Raw genomic sequence first — 20,968 nt, 5'->3', positions numbered from 1 at the left:
CATAGGTGAAAGTGGATATGATAAGAGAAATAAAGGAAAGAAGGAAATGGAAAAATACTAATACTGAAAATAGCAGGAGGAGGTACAGAGAGATTAACAATAAGCTTAAATGCATAACAGCTAAAGCAAGAGAGAGGAATAATGGGATGGATTTTGCAGGGAATTAGAAGTATTAGAAAAATATGATTTAATGTATGAAATACTAAGGAATACAAGGATAGAGCAAAAGGGAAGAAGTAAAGTTTTACACAGGAAAGGAATAGGAAGTTACTCAGAAACGTTGAGGTGATAAGGGGGGGACAGTTGGAATATATAAGGGAGCTATATGGATTAAACAAGTGGCAGAAAGTTACTTTAATAACGTAGAAATAATGGATGAAGACAGCTTGGGACCAGTCATAATGGAGCAAGATGTAATCAAAATGATAAAGGAAATAGGACAGCAGGTATTGATGAAATTCCAGTAGAGTTTTTATTCTCACTAGGGTAAATGGGTTTAAGGGAATTAACAGAATTATGTAGGTTTATGCATGAGCAAGGGGCAAGGCCAGAAGATGCTAATGATATCAATAGAAATGATAAAGATTTTAGAACTATAAGTTTTGTACCACATGTGGCAAAAATAATGGTAAGAATGTTAACTAGAAGGATGATAAGAAGAATGGGGAAACAAGGAAGAACAGTTTGGTTTGGGAGGGGGCAATAAGGGATGTAATAGGCTTGATGAGAATGTTCACATGAAGACATCTAGAAGGGAATAAGATGTATGTATATGTTTTATAGGTTTGGAGATGAATTTTGATTGTCTGAGTTGAATTACTGAATAACGTGGAGAGGATAGGAGTGGATCGGAAGGACAAAAAAAAATTGATAGAACTGGGGACAAAAAAAGTAACAGGGTAGAGAAAAGTGGCAATAAAAGTTAAAGATAGGAAGAGGTGTGAGACAGGAGTGTTGTCTGTTCCTGGCTTTATTTAACCCAGCAGTACAGTTTCTAAAATGTAGCAACAAAGTGAGGCACCTGTCAGGTCACCTGATGTTTCTTTTTAATTTCTGAATATATTTTGGATTCTGCTTAAACAGTACCAATATTTAATTCTTTTCTTAATAGATTGTAGTACTTACTACGCTACATTTTACATCTTTTATTAAAAAAAAAAAATTTTTTAAATAATAAAATAAAAGAAATAATTCTGCTGAAAATTGCAGAAAAACATTTTAGACAAAACAAATCTCAATTTCTTATTCTTTTCCATTTTCCAGTTTAAAAGACTGTTAAGAGAGCAAAAGTAAAATTTCAAACAAGCTGCTTATTTCTATTTTCAGGTTTATCTAAATTTCTTTAAAATTTAGCATGCTTCACAGCGCAGGAAATTTGAAACTATGTATCTCGCTTCCCATAGTGTAGTGACCATCTTGAGAGAATATTGGGTTTTGTGTTATCATCCTTACTCTGTGAAAATAATAATAAATCTTTCAAAAACAATTAGGGTAAGACAGTAGATGTTTACTGAACCAATGAGAGATTCAAACAGTAATCCAAAACTAAAATAACTAAATAGAAAGCTGATTTTTGAAGTGGCCAAGTTATTCAGCCTGGCAGCAGTTGCACCACCATTATTACAGTTAATGGTGACTTTTGGTCTTTTCTATTTTTGAAAAAAGTTTTTTGACTATTTTATTCACAAGCACTAAACATTTTTTAATGGATTGCAATACTTATTAAATGTAATTTTTTATTTATTTTTAATGAAAAATTCCAAACATTCAAAATGCTTTTGTCTTTATTCCTGTTATTTTCAATAAAAGAAAATATTTTGTTGGAAAAAAAAAAAAATATATATATATATATATATATATAAAAAAACACTGAACTTTCAGTCCTTTCCATTTTGTAGTTTGTAAAACTACTAAGTGCATTAAAATTCAGCATTGCTGGAGAAGAAATCATTTTATATAATAATTAAAAATAACATAGCAGCATAGAGTAGACGACTAAAAACATTGATTTAAAGACTGCACTAGCCTAACAGATCACTTCAAGAATAACTCAAATATAACCATGTATAGTTAGGAAGAGAGAGAGAGAGAGAGAGAGAGAGAGAGAGAGAGAGAAAAAAACAGCAGCCTAGAGAAACATCTTGAACTGGCAATTAATGTGGAATAGTATTTCACTGAGGCACAGCCACTTCCAGATTAATGAAACTTGGAGATCTAACTATTCAATTGAGAACTGTATGATCATAAATATTTGTGTTTGGTTAGAAGAGTATGTGCATCATGGTCGTAAAAATACTAAATATTAAATTACATTACTTATTATTTCCATTCCACAGAACCAACATTTTGAGTAATACTGTGTCCCTAATGATGATGATCAGTATTCTTCCAATTCTTACACAACTTAAAAACCACTTGAACATATCTGTCTCCTCACCCCTCTTGGATTTCACGAAAAAAGACTGCTGTATAAACTGGAGCAATGTGGGACATTAAGGGCAAGTTACTTCTATGGATAAAGGGATGGTCAAGTGGAAGAAGACAAAGTGGTTATCAATGGGCACTGTTCTTCGTAGACTAATGTTAGCAGTGGAGCAGCGTTCAGTCTTGGGCCCACTGTTGTTTTCAATATTTATTAATGATATTGATGAAGGTAGATCAGGCTTAATGTCTAAGTTTGCAGGTGATACATAGGTTAGAACCGTGGTTAATGACAGTAATGAAGGTATGCTACTGCAACAAGATTTAGAAAATTTAGGTTGACGGGCTGAGAAATGGCAGTTGAAGTTTAATGTTGACAAATGTAAAGTATTGCATATAGGTACCAGTAATCTCACGGTAACTTATCAACTGTGTTAGAACTGCACTCTAGTCAGTCTTCTTCTAGTTCTCTGCCCTGAGGCAAGTTCAGGGCTCCACTGATGCTGTGCTTCTCTATCTTGTCCTTTCCTTTTAAGTCCTGCATAATTCCCTCTTCCTGTCCAATCCATCATTCCAATTGTCCTTCTCCCAACAGTTCTTTTCTCAATACGCATCCTATAAAGTTCTTTTACTAACGTTCTGTCTTCACCTACTTTCCTCATTACTCACCCATTTCACTCTTTCCATTCTTCTCCGCACCCACATCTCAAATTCTTCTAGCTGTCTAATCTGCTCTCTTCCCAGTGTCCATGTCTCTGAGCCATATAGTATGCTGCTAGGCACCATAGCTGTGGTTGACATGATGATCGAGATGGTCATTACTTGTTGTATATGCCACATCTCTTTGATCTTCTATCTTAGGTTTGTATACTTCCGGATTTTTTCCCCATGGGTTTTCTGCAGGTTGCCAGTATTGAGTACCGCTATGTCAATCAGATAGGTAGTCTTTTCCTTCTTGTCCACAAGGGTTATATCTGCCCTGTTGTGCGGGATTGCCTTATCCGTTATTATGGCATGGTCCCACTACAGCTTGTGGGTTGGGATCTCTAGTACTGCCTGGGATCCCTTGTACTTGTAGTATGGTACATTTTCTTCAATCACTTGGCATTTCCTTGTTGGCTTCTGATGTATTATCCTGGCTACCTGGTCATGTCTATGAGTGTACTCAGTCTGGGTGATCACCTTGCATCCCGCAGTGATGTGTTGGATTGTTTCTGAGGCCAGGTGGCATCGTCGACAGGTGTCATCGGACACTCCGGGCTCCTTGGCGATGTATTTTCTATAGTTTCTGGTGTTGATTACCTGGTCTTGGATGGCAAGCATGAATCCTTCAGTCTTGGGGAAGAGCGTCCTGCTCATGAGCCATTAATTGGAATCAATTTTATCTATGTGATCTTGATGGAGATCATTGTAGTGTCTACCATGTTTATTATTATTATTATTAGCATATGGTGCAAGGAAGCCTGAGGCTTATGCTGCACCAGCCAAAAAAAAAAAAATAAATAAATAAATAATTCCCGAGTTACCCCGTGTGTGTGTGTGTGTGTGTGTGTGTGAGAGAGAGAGAGAGAGAGAGAGAGAGAGAGAGAGAGAGAGAGAGAGAGAGAGAGTCAGAAGTAGAAGGGAATCACCAAGAAAAAGAAGAATGATGATATCCAGCTCAGGACCCTGGGTGTGCCAAGCCCATACTCACCAGATGTGAGCCCCCTGGGTAGTACTGCTCCAAATCTGAAATCCATGGTAGGGAGGATTTCAGATTTGTACAGAGTCAGTAGCTGTTTAGAAGAAAAGTAATGACAAGAATGAAAGAGAAAATCCAGTTTTTTAGATGCAGAGGAAGCAATATTTGTGATGTGCTCATGCCAAGAAAGATTAGAAGTCAGGGTAATCCCTAACAGAGATATATGGTTATGTCTAGAAATCTGATTGTCATCAAAGATGAGCACAGAGTAGAAGAATCATTTCTTGTAAGATATAAGACAGGACTGAGTTTTAGAAGGATTGAAATTAACTAAGCTATCTTTGTCCCAAATGGAGAATTACTCGGAGATTACTATTTAAGGAATTGGTAGTGGATATTTGAGAAGTTGAAGCTGTTTGTGTAGGGCATTTCTCAAACTGGAAGGTGGAAGCAATGTGTTATCATCAACAAAACTATGGATAGATTTACCAGTGAATGGAAGAAGATCATTAATATACAAGAAGAAAAGAGTGGGAGAAAGACGTGAACCTTTGGAAACATAGGTTGATGGGTGGTGCAGCCAAAGTCTTAGGCTTCCTTGCACCATATGGCCATTACTAATTCTAATATAGCAGGCCCCCGTTATAACGCGGTTCGCTTTACACTGATTCGCTATAACGCTGTTCTTATATTATAACCCGTATCTGACTATAACGCTGTCACAGATCACTATAACGCTCTTTTACAGATTACATTTTTGACATATTAACGAAATCGTTTCATTTGATGGAGTCGATAGCTTGAAAATGAATACCAAAACAGCATTAAAACGTTTCCCACGCCGACTTGAGAAATTTTCCCACGCTTAGTAAAATTTTCTCGCACGCTAATTTAGTTTCAGTACAGTGACTTGTTACGTAGTTCTGCGATCAACATTTTAAAAAATGATCAAGTATATTGCTTGTAATATTTGCGTTATATGCATTTATCCGAAGTCTAGTCATCACTCAGTAGAGTATTAGACATTGTGCGTAACGGAAAGTTTACTTGAACATTGTATCGTAATTAATTCAACCAACGCAGTTACATTTTCGAAGGGCTAATAATGACTGATAGGAATGAAAAAGCAACAACGTCTGGGCGCAGTACGAAGACTATTAATGTAAGAAAAAGACATGAATTTGAAAAGTAAATTAGACGTTTTGAAGCAAATCGATTCTGGTCAACGACAAACGGATGGGTGCCATAATTTAGGACTTGCAACTTTAACTGTAAGAACAATTATAAAAAAATAAAGAATTAATTTTTGCAGCGGGAAAGATAGCTGTTCCACTGCAAGCAACTAGGACTAGGCCGGCTATTAGGATCGAAATGGAAAGACTTTAATTTTATTGAAGATAATATTCCAATGCAGAATTCAGTTAAGTTAAATATTAAAAAAAGAGAGAGAGAGAGAAAGAGATTAGCCAATATGATGATCTGAAGAAAACTCGCCTAAAAAAAAAAAAAAAAACATGTGGAACCATTTAAAACTGGTAAGGGCTGGTTGAATAGATTTAAAATCCAGGGAGAAGCCGCAAGTGCAGATCAAGGAGCCGAAACTTTCAAAAAAGAACTTTTGTTAAAATTATTGAAGAGGGGTATTATGTGTTATACTTCTCAACAAGTTTTTAACATAGCTGAAGCAGGACTTTTGTGGAAACGAATGCCTAAAAGAAGTTTCATATTGAAAGAAGAAAAAAACATGCCAGGTTTCAAAGCGGCGAAGGATCGGTTGACTTTATTGTTGGTTGTAACGCTGCGGGGGATTTAAAATTAATACCCATTTCAGTTTATTTGGAAGAGGGCCAAAGTTCAACTCAAAATCCACACATTTTTCATGATTAAATTCATCAATTAAATTAAATTCATTATTTTAATTGGAATTTTAAATTTACTTTTGATATGCAAGTAGCTACCACATAATTATACGTATGCAATGCAGAATATTTTATATGTGCAAATATTTGAATATTAAATATTTTGACCGACATTTGTGCATCTTTTCATTACTGTTTATTATTCATTAGGAAATATCCTATGGCACTGACCGCAGCTCATAAATACATATGTTACCTTATGGGAAAGCGGCGCTCGCTTAGCGCGGATTCACTTAGCGCTCTGTTTTTCCGGAACGAATGATCAGCGTTAAGCGGGGGTCACCTGTACCAGCATTAGTGGAGAAGTTAGAAGAGAGAGGGCCACTACCATCACTCACAGTGAATGATCAGAGAGAAAACTGAATATCCAAATGCAAAAAATGGTCAGCAATCCATAAGATATAAGCGTATTTAAAAGATCTTTATGCCAAACATGATCAAAAGCCTTTGAAATGCCAAAACACCTGCTTGAGTTTTGCCAAATTTTTACACTGAATTTGTCCACAGATGAGTAATAAAATGTGTGGCTATTGTAATAAAATGAGGCTGTTGCAGTAAAATAAATATAATGAAATATTTTGTGCCTTACAAGTTATCCCCTTCAAAATAATTGCCTTGGGCTTGCACACACTGAAGACATTTAATGTGTGCAAGGTCTCTTTTTGTGAATGTCTTCAATAGGCTGAAAATGGATTCCCTTAAGTACAATTTTCAGTTTGGGGCAGAGAAACAAGTCACAAGGGTCTAGGTTTGGTGAGTAGGATTCATGTTCACACAGAGGGATTTGTTTTTGGCCAGAAACTGGCAAACAGAGAGTGCATTGGGTGCTGGAGCATTGTCTTGATGGAGCACCCAACCATCTTTTCATACAAATTTTTTGATGCAGCCTTGTCAGAACTTCAGTGCAGTATGTCTGATTAACAGTCTGATTTGGTGGGACATATTCAGCCATAATAGTTCCTTTAATATCAAAGAAAACAAGAAGCATGATTTTCATTTAATTTTGGCAGTCTTCACTTTTTTTGTCTGTGGGATTGTTTTGTCTTTCATTGCATGATTGTCTTTTAGTTTCTGGGTAGTACCAGAACAGCCAACTTTCATCAAAAGCAATTACAGCACTCAAAGTCTGGATATTGCAATATGGCCTTAGTTGCTAATGTTCCTAAAAACTAAACAACAACAACTGAGAGAAAGTCTGTGACAAGCCTCAAGGACCCATATAATTTGTGCGTGGAAGTTATTTTCTTGTGGCATCACTTTAATGTCCTTCCCTGTCACATGTATAAACAGGCAGAGGAGGTCAACTACCTCCATCATTAATGCATTAGTAATAATAAATTGTTATTTTTATATATATATATATAACTGCGTGAATGGCATTCTAGTTTTGTTGCAAAATGGAAAAAAATCCTGGGTGTATATATGACAGTTGTCCCAAAAGTAATGCATACTGCGCATATGCTTCTCACACCATATGCCTGCGTGACTAACTTATCAGGATAAGTTGAAGAGTTTAACCTGAACATTAGTGTGCTTGAACAGAGTTCCTGCACTGAATGTTTGTATACCGACTTTTAAAACTGGATGGTGATATTGCATCAAGTCAGATTACAGTAATGGTTCAGAGATCTTTTATCAAAATCAAAATTTTATGCAGTTGATTGTTGACAAAAATTTATGAATTGTTACAGGAAGTGTGTGGTAAGTCAAAGTAGATCATAGCATGATTTCACACTGGTCTCAATGGGTTCTTCAAGGTCAGACTAGTGTTGAAAACAGTCAGTTCTTGAACAGAGCAAGAACATCTACAGACAACTTACTGACAGTCATTATCACCATTCTGGAGAAAGAAGTTGTATGGCCTGTGAAGAAACAGCCAAAAAATCTGGAATACTGAAATCACATGTCTACCAAATTTTAACTGAGGTAGCATTAGCATTAGTAGAGGCATATGATGCAAGAAAGCTTGCTTTCGTGCATCATCAAAAAAAAAAAAACCCTTCCCATTTCACTAATCCATTTGTTCCAAATGTTTCTCTAGTTCTGCCTTGAATTTATTTAAGCTATCAACTTCCATGACAGATGGAAGTTTGTTCCAGCAATCAACAACCCGCTGGCTATAGGAAAATTTCTGCACATGTATTCAACAACTGTCTTTCCTCAATTTCAGTTTATGCCCCCTCAGGTTTGTAATCTTAGCAAGAGGAAGAATCCCATCAGCATTGAGCCTGCTCAATCCATTCAAGGCTTATACACCTCAATCAGATCACCTCGCAGGTGTCTAGTCTCCAGACGCTGCAATTTGCGGACTTTAGCCTTTCTTCGTAAGAGCACCCCTTTGTTCCCCTCACCAGTCTTGTTGCCATTCTCTGTACTCATTCCAGCAGCTCTACATCCTTCCTAAAATGAGGAAGAGGCCGGTATGCATACTCTAGACCGGTATGCAGTATGCAGTAAGTTGTGGCCTGACCATTGCCTTATACAAGGGGATAATCACCTCCTTATCCCTGCTTCCAAAATTCCTGTATATCATTGACAAGATCCCATGACCTACTTAGGCTGCCTGTTTGCACTGTTCAGAAACCTTATACAGTAGACTCTCGATTTTCCGGGATAGATGGTAAAAACATATTCCCGGATAATCGATTTTCCGTTTAATCCAAAAATACAGTAAGTCCCCGACATATGTAAGAGATACATTCCAGGACTTATTACGTAAGTCGAGATTTGCGTAACTCGGGAATCGGGAATGACTAATAAAATATTGCTGCTATATCCCTGATATGCCAAAATTACAAAAATCCCATAATATCCTCAGAAGAATGAAGAAAAATAGTTATGTTTTTAATTAGTTCAATCCTTTTTCCAATAAATAAATCCAATAAAGGATAAAAACAGGATAAAATCCTGTTTTTATCCTTTATTGTGTTCACCGTTGTCACTGACAAATCTGAATTCTGCACGATACTTGTTGATGTTTGGCCATTTTCATACATCCTTATTATTTTAATTTTCTAATCCAACTCAATCGCTTTCCTTTTCTTGATAAATTACTAGTACCGCTGTCACTTATTCTCTTAGTCGGCACTATAACAGTCAAAATTAAATTTTCTGAAAAGAACTTCACAGGGATAAGGTGAAAACTCACTATTATCACTCCATGTGAGCTGACATTTTACTAAAGCACATTTCTGGAGGTCACTACCATAAAACAATAAACATAATTTGCACTTTCCAGGTTATTGGGCTTTTCTGTTAGTGCAATTAATTATAAATGGCTAGTAAACTCGATCTTATTGCATTTGCAATAATATCGATAGCTGGAATTCTGTTGTTGTTCTTGTTGTGGGGATGGTGCATAAGCTGCTTTGGCTATAATGCACCTATTCATTTATTGTAATAATATATGAGAAATTCTTGTAATAACAGAAAAGGCTGAAATCAGAAATGACTAAAAACTCCAATTTGTTTCAGAAAGTTGAAAAATTCAGGAATATTTGCATTGTCACAAATGACATTCTCTAGACTTATTGGTTTCCGAAGGTTAACCAATGATAGCAGGGTTGTATTTCTGTCTTGTTCATAGTATGGGCATTCAATGAGAATGTGTTTGACAGTCAGATTTATAGAACAATGTGGACACTATGGTGGCTGGAATTCTGTGAGTTGTTACATTATGGTGAAATGTGTATCCCCTTCACTTGAAATCTTCAGTCATATTAAAAAAAATTGTAAATAACGTAATGTAAGTCCGAAGATACATAAGTCGGGACTTGCTGTATCGAAAAATGTTCAGCAACCTATGTAAAAAGTATGGCGAGAGATAAAGAGCTTACCACGCACTACTCACATATCCAATACGATGCTTCGATTTACTTTTTACAATGGTTTTGCCACCAACATTACAATGGTTCTTTAGAGATTTAACAGAAGCACCGTTTTCAAACTTTTGAATAATTTCAAGTTTTTGTTCAACCGAAAGCACAACCCTTGCGTTTGACCATCATTTTCGCGATTTCTAAACAAAAAAAAAACTGCCCCTTAACAAACCCACGCTGTGTCTGAATTATTACTGCTGTCTTGTCTAGATGATCCTGCAATGCTTCTTTAACCAGTGACTCCAGTCTCCATTATTTTCCCTAGAACAGAAGTCAAACTAACAGGTCGGTAATTACTTGTGTCACCCTTTGATCACCCTTTGTGAATTGAAGATACATTTGCACATCGCCAGTCCGTGGGGGCTTCCCCTGAGTCTAAGGATGCTCTCATAATTATGGCTAAGGATTTGCTTACTTACTTTGCCACCTCCTTTAATATAACTGGACAAATCCCACTATCTCAGGTGCCTTTCTTATGTTTAACTTTAACAACTCCTCTTCCACTTTGCTCTCAGTTATTGCAAAATCATTTTGTTTATCAAATGTTTATCAAACTCCCTGTTAGAGTTTGATAAACATCTGGCCCTCTCCTCATGTGTGAATGTAGATGCAAAATACTCATTTAGTTCAGCAGCTATCTGAGACTGATCATCTGTCAAACCATTGATATCAAGTGGTCCAATCTGATTCATCCCTTTCTTTTAGAGTTTATATAAGTAAAGAAGTCTTTGCTGTTTTTCTTTTCATCCTTTGCCAAAGATTTTTCAATATCTGCCTTTGCTTGCGTAACCTCCTTTGTGACTTGATTACAGACTAGCTTGCATCTACCATTGGCTTTTGTGTCGCCTGACAATTTATGTGCATTCCATGCATTTTTCTTCTCTGCCATGAGTCTCATTAGTTTATCTGACATCCATTTGGGCCTAAACCTAGAACAGTATTTCTTAGTTGGAACAAAAAGCCTAGTAGCTTCCAAAAATACTTCCTTGAATGCTTCCCACTTAGAATTTGCTATTGGTAACTTTATCAGTTGGTCCCACTGTAGTCACCTTTAAGAAAGCAAAAACCCTTCTCTTTACCCCTGATGGTAGTTACATCTTTAAGTAAATCCTGCATCAGTACACTGTGATTCCTTTATCTGTAAATTCTTAATGTATGAATAATCACTGCTGATAATCAGATCACATTTCAGATAAAATTCGGTAAAAAATGATAGGTTGTCGCCTACATTTGCTGCAGATGAACAATGAACAAAGTATAAAGAAATTGCAATGCAGTTACCAGCAAATCATTGACAAGGCATGGACAAGTGACTTTGAACTTGAACTGAATTCACCATCAACTCATTGGAAACATCCATCTTTGCCATACCCCTCTAGACATCAATGGCAACAATCAAAGGAGAAACAAATGGTCATTTCAGTCTATGTGAGGGCATTACTGTGGCTGATCATAGTGTATAGTGTTTCTTGTCAAGGGGCAACAACTCTGCAGGGTTTCCTAAACCCTATCTTTTAGAACGTAGTTTCCTGCAAGTTAATACCTTTGGTCTTGTACATAGTCATTAATATTATACCTATAATGTATACCATTAACAAGGCTTATTTTCCTGCAAAGACATAACCATTAACCTTTCATATACACAAGATTTAATTTTCAGCAACAGTTCTTACAAACAACTTAAAATAAGACTCAGTGAAACTCAGAGCCAAGAAACCTTATATCTTTGGTGTATCATCTCATGTTTTACCTATCTTTTTTAAATCTAACAGGAGTTCACAAATCATGTGCTGATTTTCAAATACTGTCAAACTTGGTTATAATTAGCACGGAAATAACAGGATCACGGCTGTAACAAGCAAAAAGCGATAATGATTTTAATATATGCGTATTCCCATACAATCATTCACTGTTATAATGAGCATACTATACGGATATACCAAACAAATTTTGGTAACTATGCAAACATTCTTAATTGCTCAGGTAGTCGAAAAAAACTGAATTCTTGGAATAGACGAAAATGAAAGGGTGCCTTAGCTTTATGACCACCTGCATTGGATTAGTGGCTGGTTTATGACCCTGTCCTTCCAGGAATGGGGCTATACAACAGTGCATTAGCATTCCGCTTGTTGCATTACCCTATTTACAGACCATCTTGTATTCGCTAAACTATAAATTTATTTCGGGATTTCTAAGATCGTTGTATGTATTTCGGGACTTCTAGAAACATTGTATGGATTTCAGGACTTCTAGGAATGTTGTACGCATTTTGGGACTTCTAAGAACTTTGTATGCATTTCAGGCTTCCAAGAACTTTGTATGCAGATCACTTTATCATTTTAAAGTAAAATCAGTTAGAAACAAACCCTTCCTTCGGAAACATGTCTACTAATAAAAGAAAGTGTGTCTCAATTCGTGAAAAAGTCGAAATTATTCGTGAGTTAGAATGCGGTGCAAGAAATGTTGAAGTGTGTAAAAAGTTTTCTTTGTACTCTTCAAGTGTATTGACATTGTGGAAGAATAAAGATGTTTACGTATCGGCACTGGAAAAGAACATAATCTAAAAAAAAAATTTAGAAAGTGCGAGGTTGAGGAAGCATTGCTTCAATGGTTCACCACACAAAGAAGTGCTGGATTTTCAATAGATGATCCAATTTTGAAAGTTCAAACGGAAAAATTTGCTAAACAATTTGGATGCGATAATTTTGTGGGTAACAACAATTAGCCAGATTGATTTAAAAACTGTCATTTATGCAAAAATTAGTGGAGAATCTCGATCTGCAGATCCAATAATGGCAAATGAATGGATCGACGTGTTTAGGCAGAAATCAGCAAAGATTTCAATGAGAAGACAACTACAGCAGTTGTGCTACTGCAACAGGATCTAGAAAACTTGTGCAGATGGGCTGAGAAGTGGCAACTGAAGTTTAACATTGCCAAATGCAAAGTACTGTATATGGGTAGAAGTAACCCTAAAGGAATGTACTAACTGTGTGGCGCTACACTTAGGGTTGGTGGAAAATGAAAAAGACCTGGGAGCAATTGTGCAGTTAGATATGAAGTTTTCTGAGCAATGCAGACAAGCTGCCAGAGCAGGTCATGGGGTATTGTCAATGACATAGGGAATTTTGCTAGCAGGGAAAAGGAGGTAATTATCCCTTTGCCTTGAGTACTGCGTACAGGTCTCATTTTAGGAAGGATGTAGAGTTGCTTGAGCATGTACAGAGAAGGGCAACAAGATTGGTGAGGGGAACGAAGGGTTTCTCTTACCAAGAAAAGTTTAAATTCTGCAAACTGCGGCGGCTGGAGATTAGGCACCTGTGAAGTTGTTGTTGTTATTTAGTTTTTTAGGAGCATTAACAACTAAGGCCATATTGCTCCGGGGATATGTGGTGGTTATTCCCTGACCTTTCCACATCCTCCGTATTTGGTGGTAATGGGCTTGAACCTCGGTCTAATCAAGAAGCGTGTGCTACGCACTGCTGCTCCTTCCCAACTGGCTACGCAGGCGCCTTATTGTTAGTTGATAACTGTCTTGCACATCCCCAGATTCAAAATTTGTCCAACATTAAGCTAGTGTTTCTGCCTCCCAATCTGACATCAATTTTACAATCAATGGACATGGGTGTAATCAAGAGTTTGAAATGATTTTATAAAAGATTTCTAGTTCTACATCTGATTAGTCAAAGAGAACAGACTCTTACTGAGTCTATATCGATATTGATTGCTATAAATTTATTGAATGATGCATGGAACAGTTACTTCGACAACCATATCGCATTGCTTCAAGAAATTGAAATTAAATTCAAATGAAATTTCAATTATTGATGAAGAAGATGGAAACAAAGAAAACAACTTACCATTATCTGAATGGCTGCTACCTAAAAACGTTGTAGGTTTTAATACAGATAATATCGATGACAACTTATTAACTAGTGGTCTTCCTACAGAGAGTGACATTGTAGATGCTGTGCTCAACAAAGACAATAACGACGATGGTAAAGACGATGATTGTGATGATGATATGATGGCAATTGAAAGTGAATCAAAATGAGTGTTTTAAGGGGAAACTTAAGAAATATCAAAGTGAAATCTTTAAAACAAACATTTAAGATTCATAAATAAAGACTAATTTAAATTGTGTTTATTATTAAATAGTATTGTTTTTAATTACAGAGAAATAAATTGTGTTTAATCTTAAGTGTACAGTTTTAAAATTACAGACAAATAAATTGTGTATAATATTAAGTGTATTGTAGTTTATGCAAGCATATTAATACAAATAATATGTAGGTGTATACTTATACAGCAATACCTCGCATAGCACTGATAATCCGTACCGAAACTGTTCATGTTATGTGAAACTGTGCTGATTGAGGTATAATTATAATGGGTTTTAATTGAATGCATTCCACAGAAAGTCTATAAACAAATTATAACAAATCAATAAACAATTTGCGGTTGATAGCCAATTAAAAGGATTTGAAATTAAAAATATTGCAAAAATTTTATTAATGAAAGGTAACATCATTAGAGATGAGAAAAAAGCTTTATTGTTTATTTAGGTATTTCAATAATAAAGTCCGGTGAAGTCGTCTTTTCTTTTTCTTGGCGTAGAAGTTTTTGACTGGACCTTAAGGTGCATTTGCTCGTCAATTTCAAGGAGAGTTGCATCATCTGCATGTGAGTCAATGCAGTCACGTACATTGGCAATGTCAAAAAGTTTAAAATCCCAAGTCTTTTCCGATCTTCACAATGTCTTTGGCAATTGTCTGAATTCATAATTCAAAACCAGTGAAATAATTTTCTAAATGGGGCAAAACATGCTGCCAAACAGAATGCATGTTGTTGGCAGTGATTTCTAGCCAAGATGCAAATATATTTTCGATCGTATTTAAAGGAGTAAAAAATAAATTGTGAAATGAAAAGCTATCATGTCATCTTTTCAGGGTGGAATTAAGAATACTGAACACTGTTGCACTTGGCTAGTGACTGTCTGAGGGAAGCTATTGGCACATGTGCATGTGAGACAATAGAGTTGGCACTGCAGCATATATGTAGAGTACATGCCTAGGCTATTGAATGAGTTTTAATATGTACAGTAAATTTTCGACTTAAATTTAATTTAAAACCATGTTATAGTGAAACCCGTGCTGTTTGAAGCCGTGCTAAATGAGGTATTGCTGTACTATTTTTCTCTCTCTAATATTTCTTTTGTTTTTTGAATCTCTTTTTATCAAGTTATTGAGAATTGAAAAAAAAAAATAGGAGGTAGATTTAACTCATCACTGACATAAAGTGTTCATTTAAGGGCCCCAGGGTGGTTTCCCCATCTCCGCTATCACAGATATAGCGAGTAATGGTTATAACGAGGAAATTCTGTCGGTCCTTGATGCTCGTTATAACCAAGTTCGACTGTATATTGCTGCTGACCATGTGCCATTTGGAAGATCAGTAACTGGAGATTACTATGCAACATTTCCTTGTCAGAAATTACATCCAATAATTTGCCACAGATGTTGGAGGCTGATGTGCATATATTTTGTGATAACGTAAGGATTCATATCTCACAGTTTGTACAGCTGGTTTTCACCAATTACAAGTCACAAGCACTACCTCAACCCCGCACAGTCTTGATGTGAATCCTTGCAATTACAAACTAGTTCAAAAGTTCAAGGAACTATTGAATGGAGAAAGATTCTGTCTTTAGAAGCACTAAGCACAGGAGTGACACAATGCATCAGACAGCTTAACATTCAAATTTGAATGTTATCAGCAGATGACATTCAAAAATTACCCAAACACTGGACAGCAGTCATGAGGCATGAAGAACAACTATACTGAAGATTTTTAATGTAAATGTTATAAAATAAATTCATTTTAAATTAACTGCTTTTGTGCATTACTTTTGGGATAATTCTTGTATAATTTTGCTGTGGTCAGATATTACTAACAATGTTGCAATGAAATTTATACCTCATTAAGCATATAATAAATCACAGATTTCTACAAGTATTTCACAATGGGAAAACAGCTGAACTTCTTTCAAAAATTACCTGAACACTGGAAAGCAGTCATGAGGCATGAAGAATAACTATACTGAAGATTTTTAATGTAAATGTTAAAAAATACTTTAAATTAACTATTTTGGTGCATTGGGATAATCCTTGTATAATTTTGCTATGGTCAGACATTACTAACAGGGTTGCAGTGAAATTTATACCTCATTAAGCATATAATAAAGCAGAGTTCTAGTATATCACAGTGGGAGAACATTAAAAGGAAATAATTTTGAAACTATTTTTGAGGGCTATTTAAAAACGTAAGGTAACATATATTTTTGGAGAAAAAACATATCTTCTTGTAGAAAAACACTTCATGAAAATTTCTTTTCGTCTTGTTGCAAGTTGCTGTAATCTTTGTTGACATTATTTGTTTGAATCAAAATGGTCCTACTTGAAATATGGATGAACAAAGTCATTGCAGCTATCTAATTTCTGCATGCCAGAACCAAGCCAATATAAATTCATCAGCAAGTGTGAGCTGTGTATGATACAACAGTTACATCCAAGAAAGAAGCTGGTTTTTGATGCAAACAGTTCAAACTAGTCCAAGTAACATTCTACACATGCATTTGCATATTACAGTGTTGTAATGTGCATTATAGCCATTGTTGGTGATGCACCAACAAACCCAACAACAACTTCCAGTTACAGTGTTATGAATAGAAGGTGTTTGGCCATTCCACCACACATTCTTTACCTTTCCTTCCTGCTGATGTTCATCTGTTTGTACCTTTGAAAAAAGAAGTGGCAGGGAACCAATTTAATAATGGCAATGAAGTTAAACAGGTCACTGAAACATGGCTGAATGGGAATGTCACTGAATTCTACAAAAGAGGAACAAATGCACTCATAAAATAGTGGAACAAGGTTAACATTATAACAGTTGTCTGTTTTATACATCACTGTTCCCCAATTTTGAACAGGTCAAGAAACACCACTGATCCTGCCTAGTATAAATATTCCATGCAATAGTAATACCCAAAAAAGTACAATGAAATAAAATGGTGACAGAAAAGAAGCCTTGGTGCACTTAATTCAATTTGTCATTTCACTGTTTTGTAATTAATGTCTTTTCACAAACAATTTGTTTGCTTGCTTTCTTGCATCACATGCCACTACTACTAACTACTACTACAAAAAACATCCTTTATCTTACTTTTTAAACAGTCCTCAAACATTGTAAAATACAGTTACTCTTACCGCCATAAGGAATATTTGACTTGATAGTTTTGTTCCTCCAATCTGCTACAGTTTCCAAAATGGCCTTTTGTGTAGTAATTCCTGGCCCGCGAGGCTTCTCTACGGGTATTCCAGCTCCATCAGTATGGTCTGTTACATCTAAGCTACCATCCGTCCTTTGGCTGCAGTCTGAAGCTGTCCACCCATTATCACAGTAGCATGTGTTGATATTGGAGCAAACCTATCAAAAATAAAGTTAATATTGTTATATTTTTTCTTATAGTTTAAAAATGAGAAGGCTATAACCTAATTTTCCCTATTCCAATAACTTTCATAAGAGAGAGGATAAAAAATAGATAGTTTATGATAAAATGATAAAAGAGCTTTCAACTTCCAAGTGATTAGCTTTCCTAATTCGCACTAATATTTCTAAAAAGATTTTGGGCTAGAATGTTGTTCAAGGCTTGCTAAATACACTGGTTGGCATCAGTTTCCTCCCTGAAATAATTCTGACAGATTCTCATAGGAAATATATTCAAAAACTCAGATGTGCTTAAAACATTTTCATCATCCTCAATTTTCAAATATCGTAGGTTAATGGCTGAAAACCAAAACCTGTAGTTGGTTTAATCATCTTTTACATCTATTTTATCTGTTTATTTTTTTCCTAGAACATTCGGAAGATTTCTAGAGCATTTGGAAGCTTTCTACAACATTTGAGAACTTTCAACGGAGTTCTCTAGGAACATTGTGAGCCTTCTAGAAACTTCTCTACCAGTATATATATGAGTGGGTTCCGCAACAAGCAAGCATTTTCATATTTCAAAAAGTGTATGTGTTTCAGAGAGCAAGCGGTGAAAGTGAACAAGTATTTTAGTGAATTAGTGTGTGTAAACAAGTCTTGTGTGCATAAGTGAAAATCATGAACTGTGTTTAAATTAGAAATAAAAATCTACAATTTCTTAATTATGTTCTTATGTGCGTGCACCTCAACCCTACATGAAATATGTCAAGTTCTTTCTGAAATAAGCCTGATAGCTTTTGCTACATTTGTGAAGAAGTGTTATTAAAATCACAGTGGATGCCAGTGTTACAAGTTGTGAGAAAGGCCTATGAACTCTATTTTGGATGTAAGGTCAGAGATCAAGATAAAGTATGGGCACCAAAGATTTCCTATAGCTTATGTTCAAGGACATTAACAGGTTGGCTTAGAGGAAGTCATAAACTGATGTTTTTTGCTGTTCCAGTGATATGGTGGGAACCTTGAGACCACATAAATGATTGTTATTTTTGCACGACCAATATTTATGGTTTTTCTGGGAAATCCAAGCATAAAATAGAGTATGCCAACATTACCTTCTGCTCTAAGGCTGGTTCCTCATGATGATACAATGCCAGTGCCAAAGCCACCAGAAACTTATGGACTTGACTCTGATTCAGGATTGGAAAATGAGTCTCCAGAAGATGCAGAACCGAGAACGGGTATAGATCCAGACTTTTCAACTCCTAATACTGCAAAGCTGCATCTAATCACTCAAGCAAATTGAACATTTGGTCAGAAATTTGAGCCTCTCCAAAGCTCAATTACTAGGATCACAGCTTCAGCAGTGAAATCTTCTTGAAAAGGGTGTCAAGGTGTCCTTTAATGACATATTACTCCAGGGATGGTATTTTGGTTTATTGTAGAAGTAGTAGTAGTGGCATGTGATGCAAGAAAGCAAGTGTATGAGCTTATGCAGCATCAGCCAAAAAAAAAAAAAAAAAATCACACCATTCCCTCCAAATGCCTGTCCAGTTCCTCCTTAAATTTATTCAACCTATCAATTTCCACAACGACAGATGGAAGTTTGTTCCAGCAATTAACCACCCGCTGGCTAAAGGCAAATTTCCTCACATCTATTCTACATCTGTCCTTTCTTAATTTGAATTTATGTCCCCTTAGGTTCATAATCTGAACAAGTGGAAGGATCCCATCAGAATTCAGCGTGCTCAACCCATTCAAGGCCTTATACACCTCAATCAGATTACCGCGCAGGTGCCTAGTCTCCAGCCACTGCAATTTGCAGAACTTAAGCCTCTCTTGATAAGAGGATCCCTTCATTCCCATCACCAATCTTGTTGCCCTTCTCTGTACACACTCAAGTAAATCTACATCCTTCCTAAAATGAGGCCTCCAGACCTGTACGCAGTACTCAAGGCGTGGCCTGACCATTGCCTTATACAGAGGGATAATCACCTCCTTTTCCCTGCTAGCAAAATTCCTATATATCATTGACAAAACCCCATGACCTGCCCTGGCAGCCTGTCTGCATTGCTCAGAAAACTTCATATCTGCCTGCACAATTATTCCCAGGTCTTTTTCATTTTCTACCACCTTAAGTGTAGTACCACACAGTTGGTACGTTTCTCTGGGGTTACTTCTACCCATATGCAGTACTTTGCATTTGTCAAGGTTAAACTTCGGTTGCAACTTCTTAGCCCATCTGCCCAAATTATCTAGATCCTGTTGCAGTAGCACACTGCCATTACTGTCATTAACAACCCTGCCAACCTTTGTATCATCTGCAAACTTCGACATTAAGCCTGATATACCTTCATCAATATCATTGATTTGTAACAATATCCAGAAATTAATGAAAGAGTTACATCTGGTGCATGTCTCCGAGCAGTGGAGGCTTTTCAATGATTCATCCAAGATCAGTTTGAAAGCAGCTTTACTCCATAATGGAAATAAATATCCATCTATACTACTGGCACAAGCAGTTCACATGAAGGAAACGTGAGAACCTACAGGTTCTTTTGCAAAACTATGCTATCAAGAATACAAATGGAATATCTGTCCGGACCTAAGAGTGGTAGCTTTGCTGACCGGGTTGCAACGTGGATACACTAAATACTGCTGCTTTTTTATGCGAGTGGGACAGCTGAGCGAAGGATTGCCAGGCCAGAAAAAATGTAGCACATCCTCCTTTGGTGGATAAGTCAAAAATCTATTTACCTCCATTGCACATCATGCTAGGTTTGATAAAAATATTTGTGAAAGCAATGAACAAAAAAGGAGAAGGATTTTCCTGTTTGATGCAGAAGTTTCCTCAAATCAGTGAAGCCAAGAAAAGAGTGGGAATTTTTGTGGGTCTTCATACAAACTGCTATTTCAAGGTAAAGAATTCACTAAAAAATAAATGCTAAAGAAATAAGAGCCTGGAAGACATTTGAAAATGTCTGCCAGAACTTTACAGGCAATGAAAAATCACAAAATTACTGTGAAATTGTGGATGAGTTAATTTTAGCATACAGAGAGTTGGGATGCAATATGTTGTTAAAGCTTCATTTCCTACATTCCCATTTAGACTTTTTCCCTGAAAACTTGGGAGCGGCCTCCGATGAACACATGAAAGGTTTCACCAAGATATTTCACGAATGGGAAAAAGATACAAGGAAAATGGAGTCCAAATATGTTGGCAAACTACTGTTGAAATCTCATAATTCGAATCTTGTAAACGACAATATAAGTGTTATTTTATCACATAAACATTTTTTTTTAAAACAGAATAAGGTTAATAGATCATTTTTAAATATTCAGTACTGAATGTAACATTTTCTTAAAATATATGAAATCTTTTTTACTCGAAACTTAGTTTTTGACTTTAATCCCTTCTCCCTTAAAATTGGTGGGTGTTACAACAATATGGTTGCCATATTTGAATTCAGCAACGTAAAATCTACAAGGATCACTCAGAATTTTTTAACAGGGACTGAAATTTTTTTTTTTGTTGACCAGTGATATCTATCCGACTCTGTTATCAGAGTTGGATAGATATTTAG

At 36.1% G+C, this 20,968-nt stretch overlaps 1 protein-coding gene across 1 annotated transcript in view; it reads right to left on the bottom strand.

Moving 5' to 3' along the window:
* LOC150079395 (disintegrin and metalloproteinase domain-containing protein 11-like) overlaps positions 1–20,968 on the bottom strand; it is a 445,660-nt gene that overhangs the window by 51,186 nt on the left and 373,506 nt on the right. Inside the window, exon 25 of the mRNA XM_090383050.1 lies at positions 17,165–17,384. Within this exon, the coding sequence (XP_090239176.1) occupies positions 17,165–17,384 (220 nt within the window). The remainder of the gene's footprint in view (positions 1–17,164; positions 17,385–20,968) is intronic.

The sequence above is a fragment of the Mastigoproctus giganteus genome, chromosome 10, assembly GCF_048544385.1.
Source record: "Mastigoproctus giganteus isolate SK-2022 chromosome 10, ASM4854438v1, whole genome shotgun sequence".
NCBI lineage: Eukaryota > Metazoa > Arthropoda > Arachnida > Uropygi > Thelyphonidae > Mastigoproctus > Mastigoproctus giganteus.
The sequence above is the reverse complement of the archived record's forward strand: the minus strand, read 5'-3'. Positions and strand labels throughout refer to the sequence as shown.